At 39.2% G+C, this 21245-nt stretch overlaps 1 protein-coding gene across 2 annotated transcripts in view; it reads left to right on the top strand.

Annotated features, from left to right (window-relative positions):
- The window catches only part of CERS6 (ceramide synthase 6), a 123664-nt gene extending 102549 nt beyond the window's left edge, over positions 1-21115 (top strand). The window contains exons 9-11 of one of the 2 annotated variants that reach the window (XM_048061374.2): positions 11450-11606; positions 12626-12649; positions 15581-21115. In XM_048061374.2, coding sequence (XP_047917331.1) covers positions 11450-11606; positions 12626-12649; positions 15581-15742 — 343 coding nt within the window. In that variant the 3' untranslated portion in view covers positions 15743-21115. The remainder of the gene's footprint in view (positions 1-11449; positions 11607-12625; positions 12650-15580) is intronic. The other variant, XM_048061375.2, reaches the window with a different exon arrangement.
- The last annotated feature ends 130 nt before the right edge of the window (positions 21116-21245 follow it).

Below are 21245 nucleotides of genomic sequence, written 5' to 3'. Positions count from 1 at the left end.
GATACCATCTTATTTCCTTCATGTACATGCAGTTAATGGTTATCCTTACAGGTATCTGTAATCATGGAGTCTGGAGGCAGCTTCATAGTTCTCAGCTGTAGTGCGGGCGTTGCATGTGAGAGTCAGAGTTAGTAAGGATGAAGCATGGGACATATGAGCTTGTCTCTCAAAATCCTTTATTTCTGTGAAGCTGCATTTATAAATCTTCACCCCCATTAGCTTGCATGTCAGCAAAGATGAGTCATTGAAGTGGCAGCAGGCCAGGAAACATAGTTTTGCCCTCCTTTTCCTTGTTGCTGAATATTCAAAATAGCAAAATTTGATGCCTGATTAATATTACATAAATATGCAAATTTTTTCTAGCATAAAAACTGAGAGGTATAAAATTGGTGAGTGTGCAATGTAAAAGGAAGACTGTAATTTATAAAGAAAACTTCCCCCACGCAAGAAGGCGAACATCCAAGGCAGGGTTCCAGCAATGTCGCTTATGAAGCGCTGGCATGCTCTTGTGCTCCAGCTTTGCACAAGTGCCATTTAATTCCGCATAAAGGTGCTAATAAAGAATTCAGAATGTATCAAATGCTGTTGTCTGAAGGTTGTTTAGCAGCAGGGCTAAGACAAAAGAAACAGGCAATTAGGTATATATTTAGCAGTCTTTCTACAGGCATCTGGAGTTCATTTCAGCAATAATTCAAAAACCCCAGGACACTTTCTGCCTCCTGCTGCTAAGCAAATGTAGGAGTAAAGCTGCTATTTCCACTGACAAGACATTTTGCTTGTGAAATTCTCCCACTTGCGCATAATCACTGTTCTAGCAAATTACAACATAAAACAACTCTCCAAGAGTCGGGGAACATGATGCCTTCTCAGGTGATAGAGGATTGTAGAGAGAATGAAGGCAATCTCAAACTGAAGAATTGATAGAAGTGATGCGAGCCCTCGGCTAGTCTAATCAGGCTGTGCAAAACTGTTACCTAGAGCCTTTCTTCATTTCAATAAGCCTTGCAATTCCTTTTCCTTAGGCCTCAAACATTTATTTTTGAGGTAGTTACACAGACGTAGTCTTCTCTGTTGATAAAGGAATGGTTTGCTTTTTGCTGCTGTTATGTTTTTCTTTCAGTATTCAGACAGGGGAACTCATGGGGCTGTAATATTTATTAATCAAATTTTGAGGTGTGCAGATGGCAAACAGGCACTTCCATTCGAAGAGGCGTGGGTCTTAAGAAGGTGATGCTGTGTAGCAGCCAAGATTTTCCAGTCTCTCCAGTTTTCTTTGCTCATTTCAGAGTTCATGTTCTGAGAACTGAAACTCCTGAAGGCTGGCTATAGAGGAAACCCAAGACTACTCACCTGCTTTGCTTATCTTTCCAGAATATGTGGGTGTTTTTTGTTGTTGTTGTTTTGCCTTTTTTTTTTTTTTTTGACAGGGCTGTTCGTATAGATCTCCTAATGCCGTGAAGAGTTCAGTATCTGAAACTATTTTCACAAGGTGACAATTAGGGTATTTCCAAGAGCTTCAGTGGGAGAAAGGTGGCTGGCATGGAGAGAGATACAAGATTACTAAACCCATTCTCTGTTTAAAAACATGGGTTAAGGTAACTAGGGAAAGGTGCAACTTAGGGGTTTCAAAGAAGGAAGAGAACACTTCAAGGAAAGCGAGGCTGATGATGACCATGTGGAGGCACCAAGTTGTTTAAATTCACATTCTTTTGTGTTTCTCTGAATACTACTCGTATGAGTTTGTGTTTTGCTACTTTTAATTAATTATGTTATATGAGAACTAGAACACACTGAGTTTCAGGGAAGTCTTACTGGCAATTGCCACTGTCAAAAGTCAGAGGAGCAGGGAAATGTTGTTTGCACTCATGAGATTTGTGAAGCCTCAGCATGCCCCCACTACTGTACCACATTAGAAGCTGTGAGCACAGACAGTAAACCACTTTGGTTAGTTGTTATGGTCTTGTGTAATGTTGGTAGGTATATCTAACTGGTTATTCCATTTGTGCATCTGTTTGGAAAGGTTCTGTCAAGAAAAAAAAAAAAAAAGAAAAATAGTTCTCACAGTTACGACTCAAGGCTCTTTCTGGTGCCTGTCTTCTTATTGACTCCAAAATACAGTTGCTAAATGGATTTTTTTTCTTCTGCCAACAAATCCTATATAAGCGCAGGTCTGCCAGACCTTAGAATAGCTTGGTTTCTTGTTATTCTTTCATTTTTAATGCCCATGAGAGTACAAACAGTCTGGTTCATGGCTGATTTCTAATTGCCTTTTCATGGCAGTGAATATCTGCATGAACCACACAGGCATGGTGTGATCCTTGCTGAGTTAAAATTAACTTCTTTTCACAATGGTGTGCTGGAACAAACCCTAGTTACTTATTACCATCTTTCTCTCATCTCTGCATGACCAGCTGACTAGCCCTTCCTGAATTTCATCACTGGTTGAACAACAGCATGGAATACAGCCATACTATTAATGCACACACTGGGTCTCCAAACAGTGATCCAGTATTGCCCGTTTGCACTGTTCTCTCTCCTTCCTTCTATCCTGCAATCAGCTTCTGAGTGAAATTGCAGCTTGAGTTATGAATAGGGCAGCACAGAGCCCCCATTAGTAGCAGCTGCTGCAGAGATTTGCTGAACCTCTCTTTTTCCTAGCCTTGTCCTGTTTCTAGCTGATATTGACTGTTTTTGTGCAGCTCTTAACATGCAGGGAATTTGAATCATCATCTTTGATACTGTTTTTCTTTCCTGGCACATTTTCTGCTGTTCGGCCCTTTGAGCATGTGTATTGTGGGAAGGCAGCATGTGGACCCTGACAGAGGCACCCTGCTTCATTCCTGTGAACATATTGGTAAAACAGAAATCTCAAACCCACAATCATCCCACTACATCAAAGCAATATGTGGGCACTAGCGAAAGCAAGAATCCTGGTCATTTACTAGGCATGGTAAGAATCTAGGTAACCAGATAAATCCCAGCTGCCCCAACCTCATCTGGACTCTATGAACAGTGTTTCACGATGGCTTTAGTTATTCTCACTGGATCCTGAGGCAAGCAAAAACCTTTCTAGCCTGGCTAGTATTATGTATACAACTGGGCAAACATCTCTAATTGTTCTACTGTAAAATAAGCTACTTTTTTATTAAGCAAGTAAATCTCTTCTGACACTGTTTTGAGCTCATTTTGCTCAAAACATTGTCTAAAATAAAGCACAATCTAGGTTGTTTGTGGGTAGCAGATATTGAAGGAATAAATTCTTATTTTGATCCAATGTACTTGATTCCCAATATTATTCACACTGTCAGTGAGTGGATGCTGCAGAACTAGCAGCAAAAATTATCTAATGTGCTTGTATTTCAGGTTGTTTTAAGCTTCAGGAGGTAACTTCTAACCCATTAGTTTATCAAGAGCATTTAATAAGTTTTTGGCAACCTAAATGCAATACATTTGAAGAAATTATAGACTTCAATGTATGCTTTTTTTTAAAAAGGGTCTATTAATTAAGTCTCCATAAATTTACTCATGACTCTTGTCTTAGCTCTTTAGCAGAGTACATATAATGTTGTCATCCCATCTGTTTTTGACAAAACATTACCTGATGATGTTTTTTGTATTGCTTGGTTATTTTATTTCCTCAAATTGTTTACAGCACTTGTGAACTCAGGGCTCTGAGTACTGTATGAATCAAAACTGAAGTCTTTGGAGTGCCGAACCAACTGTTTACAGAGAAGCTATAAGAAATGGAAGGGTTACATGTGTCATTCACCATTGTGGGTTTGCAGTGTAAACAAAAAGAAGTGGCATTTGCTTGGTATTTCAGTTTCGAAGATTTTCATGTGATCACAACTGGAAAAAAATGTATTAAAAAGGATTTCATCAGGACTTCCAAAGTCAATTCTTATCCTCATTTTTAGTTTCTACAGACTGTTCCCTGTGGCTGTAATAATGCCTTCTGTTGTCAGGGACAGGGTGTTCAGACTGTGTACTCGCTTTCCTTCTTTTATTACGAAATCTGTCCTTTCTAAAACCTGAGGTCTGATTGAAAACAGGCCAGAGACAATTACCAGAATACTTCTTTTGCTCAGAATTATTCTGATGAGTGTAAATGTCTCAAGGGAAGGGAAGCAGCTTTGGTGGTGTTCCTGTGGCCAGATGCTTTAGCTGCTTTTAAGCCAGCTCCACGGGGCATGGTGACTGGAGAGGAGGCTGAACTGCAGGTTGGCTCTGCCATGGCAGTCAGCTGAAGTTCTCTGAAATTGCATCATTTGCAGGAAGGAAGGGAGAAAACAGAGGCTGGACATGGTTTTTATCTAAAGCAGAGGTATGTGAGGAAAGTTTGACCCCAAATACATTTTAAAGCATAACCTGTTCTGCAGAGGGGAGAGCTGTGCTGATGCAGAAGTACCACAGGCAGCCCATAGGAGTGCTGATGCTCTGGCTGGCTCTAGGTAGTTTCAACACTGGCGAATGTTTTGCCTCTGCTCATCCCCTTTTCTTTTAAAAGCTTTAACTGTAGCAGGGGTGTTTGCTGCTGGTGGGGCATATTTTATAATGCCACCGTGTTGATATAAAAGCAGAACAATGCTGCTGGTTCACTGCAAGTTGCTGTTATATGTGGGGCATAAAAATTGTAGCTGTACAGAAGTGTGGGAATGGTAGTTAACTTACCAGCTTGAAATAGTAAATGGCTTTTGAGCACCATGATCAACAGCCATGATGCAGCTAGCGTCTCATTAGTGCTCAGCTAGAAGGAGGTCATTACAGCAAAACACTTTGGAATAAAGTCAGCACCCATGTAAGTGAGCACATCCTGTTGGTTTTATCAGTGTTGCACAATGGCAGAGTGTGAGCCATGATAGCTGTGAAAAGTACAGGTCACAATTGAGGAAGCTGGATTGAACTGAAAACTGTTTAATGCTGATTTCCAAGCCTTTGCCATGGAGGAAGTTCTTATGACGGTTGTGGAGACAAAGGTAGAATTCATTAGCTTTTTGGTTTTTTTTTCCCCCTCCCTATCCATGTCTTTTGGCATTTCTCCCACAACTGGACCGTAATACCTGAGTCATTTATTTGAAAAATAAGTCACTGACAGACACCGTGCCAGCACACTTCTTTAAGCTGCATGATTTTTTGTGTATTTTAAAATGATTCCATTACTCTAGAGCCAGGTTCTCAGAACCAGACCAATGAATCCAGAGTGCAGTACTCCTAATGGGATATAAGCCACCTGAAAGGCACTGGGTACCTGGCAGAGAGGTCACTGCAGCTGTTTTGTGACGTTTTGTGGGTTTTTGAACTAGTTCTGTTTAGTTCCTGCGTTAGAGAAGGTTTGGGTAATCTTTTTTCCTGAACTGTCTGCCATCAGCATCAGTGTGTGCTCCTAAAGCAAGAGGGAGAAATATTCCTTGCACACAGGTACTGCACTTACTTGTAGTTAACAGAAAGAGGCATGAGGAAGGCTTTTATTTCCTCTGATAGCCTGTTTTGCAAGGATTGGAAACTGGTCTCCTATAGTTTCCACTGAATGCCTTTCCTATTTAGAGAATAGCATGAACTGTAGGCAAAGGGATCTTGATAACATATTCACATGTAAAAGTTTTATGTGTGCTTGGAGATTTTCAGATGTGGAAGTGTCGTTCTTAGCATAACGTCGTTTCTGCCTGTGATGTGATCCACAGGCCTTCATGCAAGCATTTTGCCAGAATACATTACTGATACAACATTTTGCTGCGTATAATTACATTCTGCTAGGAAATTTGAATTCTTTCCATATCCTAATGTCTATTGAAAGACTCTCCTGAGATTTGAGATTTGAGCTTAGAATGTGAAGGTGTCTCTGACCTTGTATTCTTGTGTTTTTTCTATCCACAAGAGTGGAAATACTTATATTCATGCCAGTGGCTGCAAAATCAGTTAATGGGCGGTAACTGTTGATGAGAAGAAATTGAGTGAAGAGAAAAGCACAGCTGAACCCAGGACAGTGACAGCTTGATCAGAATGGTATCTTTTACAGTACATCAAACATGAATAATTTCCTGTCCAATGCATCATTTTAGTTAAGTAATTGGAAATCCTATTGATCTGCACAGGGCTAAAAATAACACGGTCTCAGTGTCAGGGATGTGATTTCTGCCAAGAGGTATTGTTGCCGATTAGTGCTAGAGCAGGAGCCACCGGTCTGCACAGCAGCTGAGCCTTTGTACTAGCACCATGTTAGGAGCAGCAGGCCTCAGCTGACCTCAGAATCCTCTGATGTGGGGCTGGGATGGGTGAGCAGAATTCCACATGCTGCTGACCTCACTGATAAAACTGAAATATGTGGGTTTAACATTGCTCTGTATATGAACTCAGGAGTTTCTATCCCTTCTTTTGCTGCATTTTGTGGAGATGTTTTATCGACTTACTGTGTAAAGGAAGAGGGTAATGAGCAGCACCAATCCAAAAATCTGAGGACTTCCTCTGAGATGCTCTTGAAAGACCATCTCTTTCCGTCTCTCTCTCCTGTTCTGTCCCTTCTTCCCTCTTTCAATGATGCTGTGTGAGTGACTGGTTCTTCTGACTGTTCTCAGTTTGCAGTGGGTTTATGCTGCTCCCCCCGTATTTGCCATGCACTGATTAGTAGCATAAATCTTCCTTTGAGGCACTGAAAATCTCAGAGACAGCAAGATCTGAAAAGGGAAACCAGCTTGTTCTTCCACTCAGCAGGAACCGAGAAGCATCTGTTCAAAGCAGCACAGTGGTACAGACGCAGTCCTGAAAGCAGCTGGCCGAGCTGAAACTTAGAAGAGGGAGAAGTTGGCAGTACAACCTTTATATACTGGATTTGCTATAATTAAATATTTAGCTGTGCTGCAGATTGAGGGTTCTGGGATATGCAAGCACTGCAGACCAACATTTCTTGAAGTTAATGGCTATTTTGCCCATCATTTCCTACCCATCTCAGGTAAAATGTTGGGTAGCTCGTCTAAGGTCATGCATACAGAAACATCTGTCAGATCACCTGTTGCATAAAGTTAGCATTATCACTGTAAGTAGCTAGGGCAGCCTGAGTTATGAAGTCCTGTTAGATTTCAATGGAAGTCTAAATCCCAGAAATAAATCTTGACTACTGATGAACTGTACTGATTTATTGTCCTGTGGCTGATCAACATGTGGATGTACTTTCACACTCTTAGTGTTATGGGATCTTTTTACTTAGGTAGTCCATAGCAGTTTACAAGCAAGCTAATGAATTAAGTCTCCCAGCATCTTTGTAAGATAGACAGGATGTATTGATACCTTATATCCATCTTTAACAATAAGTAAACCATATAAAGGAACTTGAAAATGTCTCGGATCTCACAATAAGTTAATAGAACAGCTAAATACAAAATATAGGACTCCTCTTTCTTTGATCTCTGGTCTTGGTCACTATTTACCATGTATAATGAAGAATAAATTATGTTTTGAGGTAGAAGTAAGTTCAATCCTTTATTTTTAAGGGAAAAATTCAAAGAAGCAGAAGTTTCTAAGCATTGCTGGAAATAGTATATGTAGCTGTTGGATTACTTGCACTAAATAAGATCTGAATTTCATTTGTGCCCACCTAGATGCAATTAGCTATTTGCTCTGTAATGAATGCAGTATGCAAGATGTCCCAGTGCAGCTGGTTATGGTGTAATATGGAATAACTTGTCTGCTATATGCTTGGCCAAGAAGATAGACATCTATTCTGAAATTGTTTAGACATGGAGGTTGATGTTTTGCTGTCCTTTGTTATACCTGTTCCGCTGCAGTAACCACAAGCCTTTTGTTCAGCTTGTTGCACGCTCAGTATGTTGGTCACTGGCAGTGCTGCAGGAGCTCAGGCAACTCTCAGTAGTGTTCATTTCAGCTGCACGGTTTTTGCTTCCTTTGGATTTGATAATAGTGCCCAGCATGGCAGTCAGCCTCATATGCCTCATTCTGCAGAGTTTATCATGTGTTTCCTGCTCGCCTGGAAAACTGCCTACTCTTTCCACATGGCCTTCTTTCTTGCCTCCTTTCATTCTTCTAAAGATCCTTTCAGAAACAAACACGGCACATTTTGCCAATTCTCAGATAAATTTAAATGCGCATTTTACTCTTCCACCCATCCATCTCTATCTCTCTTCCTTCATCTCCCTTTCCTTGTTGCACCTCAAGTGCAAGACAAGCGATCAGCTAACCAAGAATTTAGTTTCTGCTATCCAAGAGCCTGGACTTGTGCCCAGTAAATTGATGGGAGGGAGCATAATCTTATCTGAGTCGTGTCTCGGTCCTTGTCTGAGACCACAGATTTCTGTAAGAGTAGATTGGATGATCTAAGTGTTGAATGTGTTTTCATGTGTCTTCATCAGCCACTGCTTAATTCAAAATGCTAAACTGAGAGCTTCGTGCTTCCAGGTACAGAACCCCACTTGGGAAATATTTAACAAGAGAAAAGAGAAAAATATCTTCCATGAAATTCTGGTGTTTTGTTCAGCTATTAAAATCTTTCAAGGCCCCAGGAAGATTTCTGTAGGCCAATACCTGTTTTCAAAGAAGAAGCTAATATTTTGTTTCAAATTGCAGGAGCTGAGAAATGCTGACCAAAGTTTTCAGAGAAGTAGAGCACTTGCATCTTAAAGTAATTTCTTTCTCTGAGATCAAATCCAACTTTTTAAATCAGAAAGACAGGAATCAAAGTTTCCACCATTCATTTTGAAAAGCTGGGATTTAACAACTGGAGAACTGTAATATTCCAGCAAGCATATTTGCAGATATAAGTACCTAAGCACCTTTCTGAGTAGCTGAACCAAAGGTTTATTTGTACATTAATGCCATAGATGCTCTTTCCTTTATGTAATCCATTCTCATGCTGGTTCTTCCAGCCCCTGTTACTTGTGCAGTTGGTTAAAATGCTTCCGTTGAATCCTTTCAAAAGCAGAATTGGTGGAAAGTTGTCTAACTTTTCTTCCCTCCCTCCCTTCCTCAGTCTCTATAGGAGGAATTACTCTCTGTTTTCTGTCCCATTAACCTTATGATTTCCCCCCATTTCAGGCTTTTGATATGAAATAATTGATTTATATTTAGAAAAAGTCTATTTGCTTTCCTCCATTTTTTCCATAATTTTCTGTAGTTGTCACTCAGCTTCTGTTCAGCCTTTTGTGCTTAGATGCTGTAAGCATTAGCTATATCTCCACACCTAGCCTGCACATTGTGTCTCTGACCCCTCCTAGCATTACTGAGCAATTAATGAGATCTTTTCAGCAGCTTTTATGGAGAGTTCCAGTCTGTCCTTAGTATGCCAGGCACAAGCAAGTTACAGAGAGTTCTGCTTTTCCAGCGTAAGCTTATTTCCCATACCTCATACACAGTAGATGACTCATTTGCACAGTGAAACTGTTTTTGGAATCACAAGCACTCTTTTTGGCCTTCCTGTCTTCCTAATATTTTGCACTACTGCAAGAACAGACCATCTGTATCTCTAATGCTGCTTTTTTGACTTGACTACTATGGAAGTCAGCAGAGATGAACTCAGTCCAGTGAATAAAAGTGCAGATAGAAACCTGTAGTAACTGCACTTAAATTCTGGAGCACATAGAATTCCAGACGCAAAAGAAGACAGTTGGATGTAAGTAACAGTAGGCTTGCATACAGGAGTTGTTGATGTGAAGTTTGAATTTGATATCGTAGTTTGAACTAAACTAAGTACTGGTGAAGTAAAACAGTGCTGACTACAGCTATGAGTGCTGACTACAGCTGAGAGTTTCCCCTTGAATTATAAAGTGGGGTATTGCAGTGCCATGGAGCAATGCCTCCATTGGCAGAACAAATTGCAGAAAGCTGAGACTGAAGAGTTTTAGCTGACAAAAGCAATAATGTGATGAGTTTTTTTTGCATCATCTGGAAAACATTTTTTTTTTTCTGATGTTCACTCCAGAACCAGAAAACATTCTAAAAAACACAGCTGGATAATAAGGTTATAAGACGTCCACTTGTCACTAAATTGTGAAGCATATTTGTAGTTTAGCATAAGAAAGCAAAAATAAAAAGGTAAAATATTTGTTATGAAATGCCCTAGAGTATTAAGGCCAGTGTATTAAAAATTGCTGACTGATTTTTGGCCAATACTGTTTATACGCATAAATCATTACCACTAAATGTTATTCTATGGGTTTGCTGTGTGTACATTCCTCTTACTAAAATATTGCTTGAGCTGAATTTTATGTGGAAAGGATTATGGCAAGCTTGATTGTTTATTAAAAAGTAGAGCCCAGTATCTCTAACACTTCAAAAGTGAACCATGCTGTCCTGAATCTCTTACAGGACCTCAGTTAGATCCCTTGCCTTCAGACAAAGCGCATCTAGTGCCATCTAGTGGCTACAGGCTGATAGCTAATTTAAAAAAATACATACCAGCGGGGAAAATGGATGGAGATTGACAAATCCTCATATTTCCTCCTTTCTTGGCCACCTCCATTCTTCCATAACAGGCATTCATAGATCGTTATTTGTTTCCAAAAATGCAGTTGTTTTAATGTCTGTTATCCACTTTCTGCTGTCAGGCTATTTGCTAACGTCTAGATCAAAATCATCTGCTATATCAGTGTTTGGGCAGAGAATAATTAGTGCTGTATTTACAAAGCTTCACAAGTCATATTTTAGCATCCCTTTTAGTGCCTGCACTAAAGCTCACTCTCAGTCTTGGAAAACCCCACAAGGGGCAGAGTCCTGCCATGCGTATGCCATTGTTTCATATACTGGTAAAGTTTCATATTAATGGAACAACCTCAGGCTGTGTTTTCTGTTGTTCATAGCACTTTACTCACTTTGTTGATGTCAAGAAGGCAAAGACATTCATAGCTGTGTACGCTGAGGCAAGCTCATCAGCTTCCGTCAGGACTTCAGATGGCAGTGTGCAGGGAACCTTGCCCAGCTCTTTGTCCAGCTCTCCCTTGTGTAGCAAGGGAGGTTGCAGCCACCATCCCAGCCTGGGAGTGTGGTTTGAAGAGCACAGTACTGTTTGGGAGTTGCAGTGCAAAGTAGCAATCCTCATGCATTCTCTTACCTGTTGGTAATAGGCAGTTACTAAACCCAACCCCTCCAGAAGTCAAGATCAAAAATAAATAAATAGGTAATTTTTGTTATTAATCAGGGATGGGGTTATTTGAGAGAGTTGACACCTGCCAGCTTTATAAAAGAACGGAAGAAATACACACTGAGAATTGTTTATTCCTATATGTGATGTTTGTTAAGTGATGTTAAACATTGAAAGCAACATTTTGGTGGTGGTTATCTCTGGAGACACCAATACAATTCAGTCCAAGTCGCTGTTGCTGTAAGAAACAACTATATGGGTGGATCCCATCTAATCACGTATTTGTCATCTTGATTTATAAAGGGCTTTTTTTAGATTGTTGGCCTAAAGAAAGTGCAATTATTTTTCTGTCTCATTCTCTTATAGGATATTAAACACTACATTGTTTGAACTGTATGAAGCTCTGGGCAATTTTCCTGCCTTGTGGGTCTTCAATGTGTTGCTTGTGGTTCTTCAAATTCTGCACTGTTTTTGGTCTTACCTAATCATAAAGGCAGCCTACAAAGCTATTTCAAAGGGCAAGGTAAGACAGCACATCTCTGTTTCATGTTTACTCTTTTTAACTTTTTCATTATCAATACATGGTTACTTTTTAGGTACTTGTTCTTTCTGATCCATAACCCATTACTAAAGGCACATGTTGTCTTACATAAACACTTTTCCTTTTCATGGATTTTTTTTCCACTCCTCCTAACAAATGGTAAATAAGTTAATACATTCTTTATAGTGACTGTATTTATATGTGCTTCCATGCTTCTTTTTTATAATCTGATGCACTGAACCAAACTACATTCCAGAAATTGGATTTTAAAAAAAACAAACAAACAAACAAAAAAAAAAACAAGCAAACTGCTCCTTAGGGGCTGCCAGTTCTGTTTTTCTTCTTTATAGTAGTTAGAAAAGTGTTAATTTCCCAGCTGGTAGTTATAATAATACAAACTGAAATTCTGCTGCTTTTGGTAGTGGCAAAGTTACAAACCACAATCTCTTTTGGATTTTGGTATAATGAGATTCTGCAAAGGGCTATGTACTTGCTTTCTAGGAATCTCACAGCAAGACTGTTTGGGATGCAATGTAGTATATTGCTAACATTGTTAGATTTGATGGGGAGATGTAATTCACAGAAATACTAGCCCCATTACACTTCCTGTGCAGGAACTGCACTCACATTTAGATTAAAAAAGTTTGCATTGATCATGTAAACTACAGGGTATTTTGCCCTTAAACAGTAGAGCACATAAGTTGATATTTTAGACATGACCACCTCTGAAGGGAATGGGATTGTTCTGCAGATAACTGCTTTCTGTGGATGTACTTGAGAGCTCAGCCTCTTGCTGGACAGAGCCCAGAATCTGTCACTCGCTCAGTGTGGCAGCACGTTCTTGAACTGTATTATGCATGAAAGTCACGCTTTGGGCTTCTCTGCTTTTACCGGTTATTACCGTCAGCTGTCCTGTTTGAATTAAACCAGTGACTTCAAAAAGTGTTTCATACTGTCTCTTACTCTGCTTGTTTATCCTTTCCCTTGTGCTGTGCTGGAAGGCTGGGAAGTGGAACCCCTTGCATGTAAGTTTCTTTAAATTTACTATGCAAAAGATGTGTTCTGCACAATAGCAGGGTGTTGTTTTTCTTTTTTTCTTTTGCAGTTTCTGCCTGATGTTTTTATCCATTGATTGTGTTTACATATTTAAAGGAAGGCTGTCCTTAAAGCGTGTTTTTGCTTCTTGCCTGTGCACTGTCCAACACCATTCAAACCCTCTTCTATCCATAGTATCTGAGTGTTATTGCATTACAACCATTTTTACATATGCTGCTCTGTCACCCTTCAGGAAGCATACGTGAGAGCATAAGTCCTCTGCCTTGTAGTTCAACCAATTGCACAGAAGGAGGAAATTAAGATTGTATGAAAGCGGAGTTAGACACTTGCAAGAAGACAGTGACAAGGTTAAAGCTGCATATACATGACTTGAGGCATGATGACATATACATGACTATCTTCCTCTAGATCTTAACTTTCTTCCTCACTTACAACCCTTTCAGTTTCCACAGTAAAATAAGCAGTGTTTTCACAGAAGTTTGAAGATATCTTACAGTATATCTTCTTTCTTAATTGTTTTATTGTTGTATTACTAGTACCCACCTTTGGAACAGCTCAGCTAATAAAGCAATTTCTTATCATTAAATCTGTAAACAGTCCTGATAATCTATTTCTTACTTTTTGTTATGCTTAGGAGTTCTATAAACCTAGGTACATATTTTCTAAACGCACTCTGTAGGAATTACTCCACTGGTCTTTTGGAAATAAACAAAGATAATTAAGTACTGCAAGATGTGCTGCATTCATACCACGTTTTATGTAGAAAGCCCCTGGTATGTCATGTGCTGCATTTTATAAATGGTCACATCATAGAATCTTAATTGGCTTCGGGGCAGGATGCTAGCAGAAGATTTAGCAGTAAATTTAATATATTAAAAGAATTTAAAATGACGCAGAATTTTCAGATCATCTAGTCTGCCCTCACGTTGATCACAGGCACACTGTGAGAGCCCATTCTCTTTTGTCTGATAAAGGTGTAATTCTAAGCGTAGTTCTATATCCACAACAGTTTTAATACAAAACTCCCTGTATATAAGAGACTGAAGTAATCTGTTAATTGAAGCTGTGTAGGTATGGTATTGAATTTCTGACCTCAGCTGAGTCCAATTTCACAGGTGTCAGAACTGCTGCCCTGCTAGACATTGACATTAAAAAGCAGTTATTCCCAGGTGTATGGGAACTTTGTGTTTCTTTCTTCTCTGTTCCCAAACAGAGTAATGTCACTCAGGCGTTACAGTATTGCAGGGGTGGTAGCAGTGCTGGGAGCCTCAAAGGCCAATAGTCATTTTTGAAGCAACAGTTGGAGAGCAAAATTGTCTTCAGGGCTTTCTGGGATGGCGGAGGATTGTTGTAAGCAAACATATATATTCAGTGACATTCCCTGTTCTTTAATTGTTTTGATTTCCTTGGTGAAAAGACTTGCCATGTGTTTTGTCACCTTTATGTCCACTCACTATGGTAAAGTCAATCGTAATTTTCAGATGTGGTAACTTGCACAGGATGGATAGATCCCAAAAGAATTAGGAAGCTCAGCTATACAGTCAGGCATAGAAAGCTGCATCTTTAAAAGCTGCCTGCAACTTTGACTTCATGCCTCTCTCTGTTGATGCCTTTTTTTTTTTTTTTTTTTTAACTTCTCTGATGTACTTTTATCAGTTTTGGAGTTTATCAAGACTAGACTGGATAAAGCTCTGGGATAAACCTCGGCTGACTTGACAGATTACCCTGCTGTGAGCAGGAGGCTAGGCATAGTCTTTCCGAGGCCTCTTCTGACCTGAGTTATCCTATGATCCCACATGTTGGCAGTGTCGCTGTTACCTCCTAGAAAAAAAACAGCCCTGAAAAAATAGGGCAGGCAGGGCTTTTTCTTTGCAGGATTTTCTTTTCTGTTGCCCTTCTTTGCTCTTCTTAACCTGTCTGTTGTTGGCTTCCCCACATTTTTGCTTGTTTTGGGTGCACCTGACTGAACACAGAAAAGCAAAGTCACCTCAGGGATTCCGAAGGGACTTAGTGCTCAGTTCTCAAACTTAGTGATCCTCATTTATGATCTTCAAAGAGCTCTACAAAGGAGAAGAGCAGACTCGTTAGTCTAAGGAGTAGAATTCATCCAGTAAAAGGGTATAAATTGGCAGGAATGAAGTTCAGCTGGAAATTAGCAGGAAGTCCCTAGCAGTTAAGGCCAGTGTGTTTCTGAAGCAGCTTTCCAATGGCACACTGGGGCAGATGGTTGAAGTGCTCGAGTACATGTGGGGTTCCTGTGCTAGGGACTGGACTACATCGAGTGTTTCCGAGCACTGTTCTCACCACGTCTCAGAGATCAGAGACTGGTGCCGTGAGGTGCGTTTAGGCCAGTACTCCTACCTCCTACTGCCAGCCCACAGCACAGCTCCTGGGAGCCATATGGGAGGTGAGGGGGGAGATGTTAGGGTGAATACTTACTATTTATTCTGGCATTGTCAGGTCAAATAAAAGCACCCCAAAGGAAGTATGGGAATCCCTGTGTCAGTTATGAGCCTCCCCATGTCTGGAAGACAAAGAAAATGGAGTTGTAGTAGGAGGGCAGAAGGACATGGACTAGGTTGAACTAGGGAGCTTGGACTGTGGTTACCTTTAGTTGGGGCACCACCCTTTGCCTTGAACCCTGTACTCTCCCTTTGACATAATACCTTTTATGCGTCAGGGCACAGTTCTCACCCTGCCTCTGCATGCAGAGGGCGTGTGTACAGGCAGCTGTGTTTGAAGTTGTGCAGGCAGGCAAAGGCAGAGAATGTGCCAGAGCTGATACCACTTTCAAAGCTCCAACTGAAAACTGTTTGAATTCTCTGATTCCAGCTTGAACCAAAAAGCTCAGTTCTTTCCTTAAAATTATCTACTGCTTGCTTCTTCTTCAAATTCTACAGGTAGCAAAGGATGACCGAAGTGACATTGAATCAAGCTCAGATGAGGAAGAAACAGTACCTCGCTCAAAGACCCCGCACAGCACTATCACCACTAATGGGACCGGTGGTGCCAATGGGACAAATGGGTATATTACTGGTGGCACTTGCTCAGAGGAGCATTAATCCTTGGGTGTCATGAGACACGAACAGAATGAACTGTTTGTTATGGAAGTAAATTATAAGTTGTGAATGCGGTTTCTTCATATATCTCAGCATCAGAAAAAATTAGGAGTATAAAAGCATTCAGATAGTGCACTGCCATATTTCCTGTTTGTGAATGAAGACAACACATCATTCTGTATACGTAGGCATGCTGTATGTGTATGTAATTGACACAATGGGAGCAGTATTTTCACCTGTACTGTCTTTAAAATATTATTTATTTTGTATTCTTTCTGGGAACTTCTGAACAAAAGGGAATATCCTTTCTCAAACTTTTTTCACAGTGGTGGAGAGCATCACGCTCAGAGCTCTTCGGTCCATCCCTGTTGCTTTTGCTGAGTCTGCTATAAGTAATAGTTGCTTGATTTGTTAATTACAAAAGATAGAACATAGCTTTACATATTCTAGTTCTGCTTCAGATATTTTTGCTATCTTTGTGTTTTAGAGTGCTGGTTTTGAAATTGCCTATCAATTCACAGTGGCCGTTTCTCCAACAGAAAGTTTTAAAACACTGGATTGATATTTTAAATAGTAGGTAATATGGTCAATTAGCAATTTGGGGAAAAAGAACTGTTGCCATTGTGAGATGTTATTTTAGCATAAGCTAAAATTCAAAATTGGTCGTTAGTTGCATTAGAAGTAGATTTGATTGGTTGTGCAAATGCCCAAAAGCATTTATGTTAACAGTTAAGATACGCTCATTCTTGTATTGTTTTTTTATTTGTTTTGTTGGTTTTTTTTTGTCTTGCAATTTTTGACCTCTATAGATTTCAGTTTTTTGCAGAGATTCCATGTTGAAAGGTATTTGTTCAAGTGCACCATTGTGAATCCAGAACTCACTCCTGAAACTGTTCTTGCAAATTAAGATGGATGAGAGCAGATATGTAATTGAAAAAACAGCAGATGAAAAGTCATTGCTTCCTCAAACACAGTTCAGTCTAGGTATCATTCTTTTAATTATTACCACTTTTTTGGTAGGCTGAAGAGAGAAAAGGCACAATGTCATACATTACTAGAAGTAGTTTATTTTAAATGCATGAAAACTTGAGCAAAATTCACTTAACGTAATTCACAACAAACTTCGAAGGCTCAGCAGTATTTTGTCACCTTTATAAAAAAAAGGGGGTGTGTCTGTTAAATTATTTTGCTCTCCTATTTCATCCAATATTTACAAACTGTGTCCCAAAGAAGACAAAATAACACCTAAAACTAACATCCTCTTTTAACATAATATATATATATACATATATAACACTTCTTCCAGTTCCTAGATCATAGTTTGATGTAGGATGCTAAGGATCATACAACTCTTGAAGGACACTTTTCTGTGATTTGTGACAGCAGTGCCAAAAGTAGGCAAGGTTCTTGGGCAACAGACTCTATGCAACCTACTGTTCAACAGTATTGTGTATGTGCACACAGAACCAATGTGCTTGTAGACCAAAGACTTATATAAATATTAAAAAAAAAAAAAAAGAAAAGAAAAGAAAAGGAAAAAAAAAGGAAGGAATAAACCAGGAAAAAATGTAACAGTGTGTCTTCTATACAGAAAGGGACTGGAGTGCTGTGTTCAGCTGGAATCCTAGGCCAGGAAGTATTTCTTATTCCTTCCACCCTATGCAAATAGCAAAACATAGATGATTTCTAGCATCATAAAACATGTTTAAAGGTTCTAAAGCATACAGACTCATCTGAAGAAAGTTTTGTTGCCACTTCTCTCTTTTTGAAACACTGCGATTCGTTCCATTCTACTCATGACTCTTGAAAACTTCTGAAACCCTTATTACCCATAGGGACCATATGCGTGTTAGCAAAAAATGTGCTGAAAGTAAAGACAGAATGGCATGAATGAAAATAGTACCACCATTTAGTAGCAAATAAAGGTAAGAAAACTGAAAACTTCTAAATCGTGTGAGGAAAACTGTTTTACAGAGCATCCTTTGAAAAATCCAGGCACCTTGTAATTCAGCAGCTTCAAAGCTTATATGTCCCTGAGCGTATATGAGGGAGCAAGAGAGTCTTATTCAAATCTCCTTCTCCCCTAAAAGCTTCTTTGCCTCTTAATTTTTCTAATCTGTCTCCTGTGACCCTGATTTCGTACAGTTATCTGCAAGGCCAGCTATACGTGTGAAGATACCGTGATTGCAATAGAAGGTATCCCATCCACAGTATTTGAAGTGGCACTTGTTACTAATTACTGTGAATATTATACTAAGGTTTTAAAAGAAAATTGTATTGGGATATATTGAATAAGCATTGTTAGTTCTGAAATCTGACCTGCTGAGAAAGTTCTTGAGAGTAACAGCTTAGAATCATAAAATTATAGAATACCCTGAGTTGGAAGGGTCCCACTAAGACCATTAAATCTAACTCCTGGTTCTACACAGGTCTACCTAAAAATCAGACCGTGTGTCCGAGAGCATTGTCCAAATGCTTTTTGAACTCCAGCAGGCTTGGTGCTGTGACCACTGCCCTGGAAAGCCTGCTCCAGTGCCCAACCACCCTCTCGGTGAATAGCTAAAACACATCTCTTTCATAATGTTGATTTCTACCTCTACTGGACCGTTTCCCTTCTGCAAAGATAGTTATAAAAATGGCATTCTGGTAAATATTTTGTCATATGTGGGGACAGAATGTTGTTCTCAACTGTTGGCATACACCTATAGTGCTGTGATATCATCGATATCAGGAAAGACAGTGGTTCTCATGAACAGTTCTCAAACAAGATACAGGAGACCTTTGGTCCCTGTTGGTCCTCTCCAGTTGTGCTGTAGAGCGCTGATTCAGACGTTCAGTCAAGGTTACAACCCTTGAATTGGCTTGACCATTTCTGGATATGTAGATTCTTAGTGTACCCCCACTGTTAAATAATGTAACTTGGATTGAAACTCTTCCTTTGACATTTAAAATAAGTTGTGTCTATTACTCACTAAAGCATGTAAACAGTTACCAAGATTCCACTGATGTCCAGTAACTTATTTATCTCCCATAAACCAGGCTTTTTGGAGTCCATTCTTAGCAGCCTCGGATAAACTCAATACAGATATGTCTGGAAAATAGGCAAGGTCAGAGATTCAAAGGGCATGTTTGCGGAAATGGGATAAGACTAAAGAAGTGTCAAGTAATTAACTTGCTGAACAATCGCTGAACTTTCAAGTTACAGTTTTTAATGGTGATGAAAAATTCACACATTTTTTCTGTCTTTACTGAGAAGGACCAAGTGTTTTAGTGATCATACTTGGCAGTGTGCTTTGATTTATTGCTTTAACCAATGGATGTCAAAACTTTGGCTTCTTCTTCCACTCTGCAGAGAGAATGTCATGCAACTATTTCCTTTTTAACTGAATTTGTTTGCTTCTCTGCTGAAGAGCTTTGCAAGGTGCTTTTGGAGGCCATTAAGTATTTAGAGGATAATCACACACATTCCTGAAAATTTATTAAAGTGATTCGCATGGCTCATGGTAAATGCGATATCTTAGAAAGTTCTGTATATTCGTACCTTTTGTAGAATTGTCATTTTAGAAATGAGGGTTTGTATTCTATAACCTATTTGTCTTCAAACTCTATGCTCCCTTTTTATAGTACAGTACACAACACAGTGGTTGAGATGTTGAAGTAGGAAAATGAGGAAATGATGTGTAGAGTTTATTAGTAAGTAGTAAGAATTTGTCTTCTCTCCCTAGCCAGCCCAGAATATAGTAAAATAAGATTCAGGTCTCCTTTTGTTTACTGCTTTTCATATTGGCATTTTTCATACCAAAAGAAAAATAAGTTGTTGGTTTGTTTGTGTTTTTTTTTTTTACCATTAAAAAAAAAACACTTAAACATTGCAGAAATTGGTAGAAATATCTGATCAAACAACAAGGGTGGATATTGGAGTCGTTTGGATCTTGATCACTGTTAAATAGTGCTAGTTCTAAAATACCAAAGTGTCCCATGCTGTTTCCTTGTTGCCATTTTGTAGTTTTTATATGTGTTATTTATTTAATGATTCCAGCAGAACTGAAATGGGCGTCACATCTTCAGGTGCTCCTGTTTCAGCCTGGAACCAGTCTGTGTGACTGCTGATGCCAAATCCTTTTTCTGAGACCCAAGTACATGCACTAAAGCTTTGCTTATGGTAAAATGATTCTTGTTTTAAATCTATATCTGTTTTGAGTGAAAATCACGTTCTAGTTCTGAACAGAACACAATGGCAAAAGCTGTTACCCTGCAGCAAATGTCAATGATGATCAACACGAGTTGATTTAGACGCTGCGTGTTTTACGCAGCCTATTCTAGTAGGAAGCCTAATGCCTGTTACATTCATCTTTTCATTACTGCAGCCTTCTGTATTCTCAGAGAAATATGGGCTATTATTGGTTTTCTACAGTTGATGCTTTGGTATTTTTTTAATCTATTTGCTACAACCCATTTTTGTATGTCTCCTACTGTCTACTACTTGTGACATTTGTGCAAGAGGAGCTATTGAATACTTTTTACCCTTCCTGTAATGTAAAACCTATTAGGCCTAACTTCAGTGTTTTGCAAACTATAGTTGCCTTTAAACCATAAAGCAAAACCAGTTTGTATTACTTGTTTTGACTGGTTTTGATTTGGAACAGGGACCTAATGGGAACTTCAGTAAGACAACCTTATTCTTTATTTCTTTTCTTTTTGAAAAACACTAGTGCAAGTTTGGAAAAGTGGCATATATGTGTAGCCTTTAAATTGTAAAGATTTCTGATAGTAGTTGCAATGAAAACACAGTGTTTGAGTGTGTCTGTACAGAATTCTGTTTTTGAAACTGCTTTCAATTTGAAAAATGGAGGAAATACTATGAATTGATGTTTTGGAGCTGTGACAATGAAAGACCAACAAGATTGTCTTACATGACCTAAAATGATCTGTGTAATGAAACACGTTTTACATCTTCTTCTGTTGAAATTCAGCTTCTTGCAGTCCCTGGATTTAAGTAGATCCACAGACGAGCTCTCATATGTATTGTGCATGTTGACTGCCTGTTGCAAGTCAGGGTGAGGCAGATGACACTATTTCACGTGTGTTTTCATGACAATCCTGTGCTTGAGCAACTCTTTCAGAAATGCAGTGATGTGTAGGAACTCCACTGTCCCAGACACAGTGATGTGCTAGCTAGCTGAAAGTCCTTTTATGTATAGCTATTGTGTAGAACTTTGGGAATTATTTTGTGTTTAACTTGGTTGGTTTGGTTTTGTTTGTTTGTTTTTAATATGGAAAATAATTATCCCTCATAAAGTCTCTGGAACCAATCGGTATTGTGGGCTATTTAAATTTGGAGACACTTTCATAATAAACATAAGTATTAGGAATCTACTGTCACTTGCCTTCTCTTTTTCATTAAATGCAAATGACATTTTTCCTTTCTGTTAGATCAAGGATTGTCATCCACACTGCAGATGCCAGCATTTCTAGAGCAGATAAAGTATGTTTTTGCTGAGGTCAT

The sequence above is a fragment of the Anser cygnoides genome, chromosome 6, assembly GCF_040182565.1.
Source record: "Anser cygnoides isolate HZ-2024a breed goose chromosome 6, Taihu_goose_T2T_genome, whole genome shotgun sequence".
In the NCBI taxonomy this organism is placed as follows: domain Eukaryota; kingdom Metazoa; phylum Chordata; class Aves; order Anseriformes; family Anatidae; genus Anser; species Anser cygnoides.
Note: the sequence above shows the minus strand (reverse complement) of the source record. Positions and strands in the feature narration are given on the sequence as shown.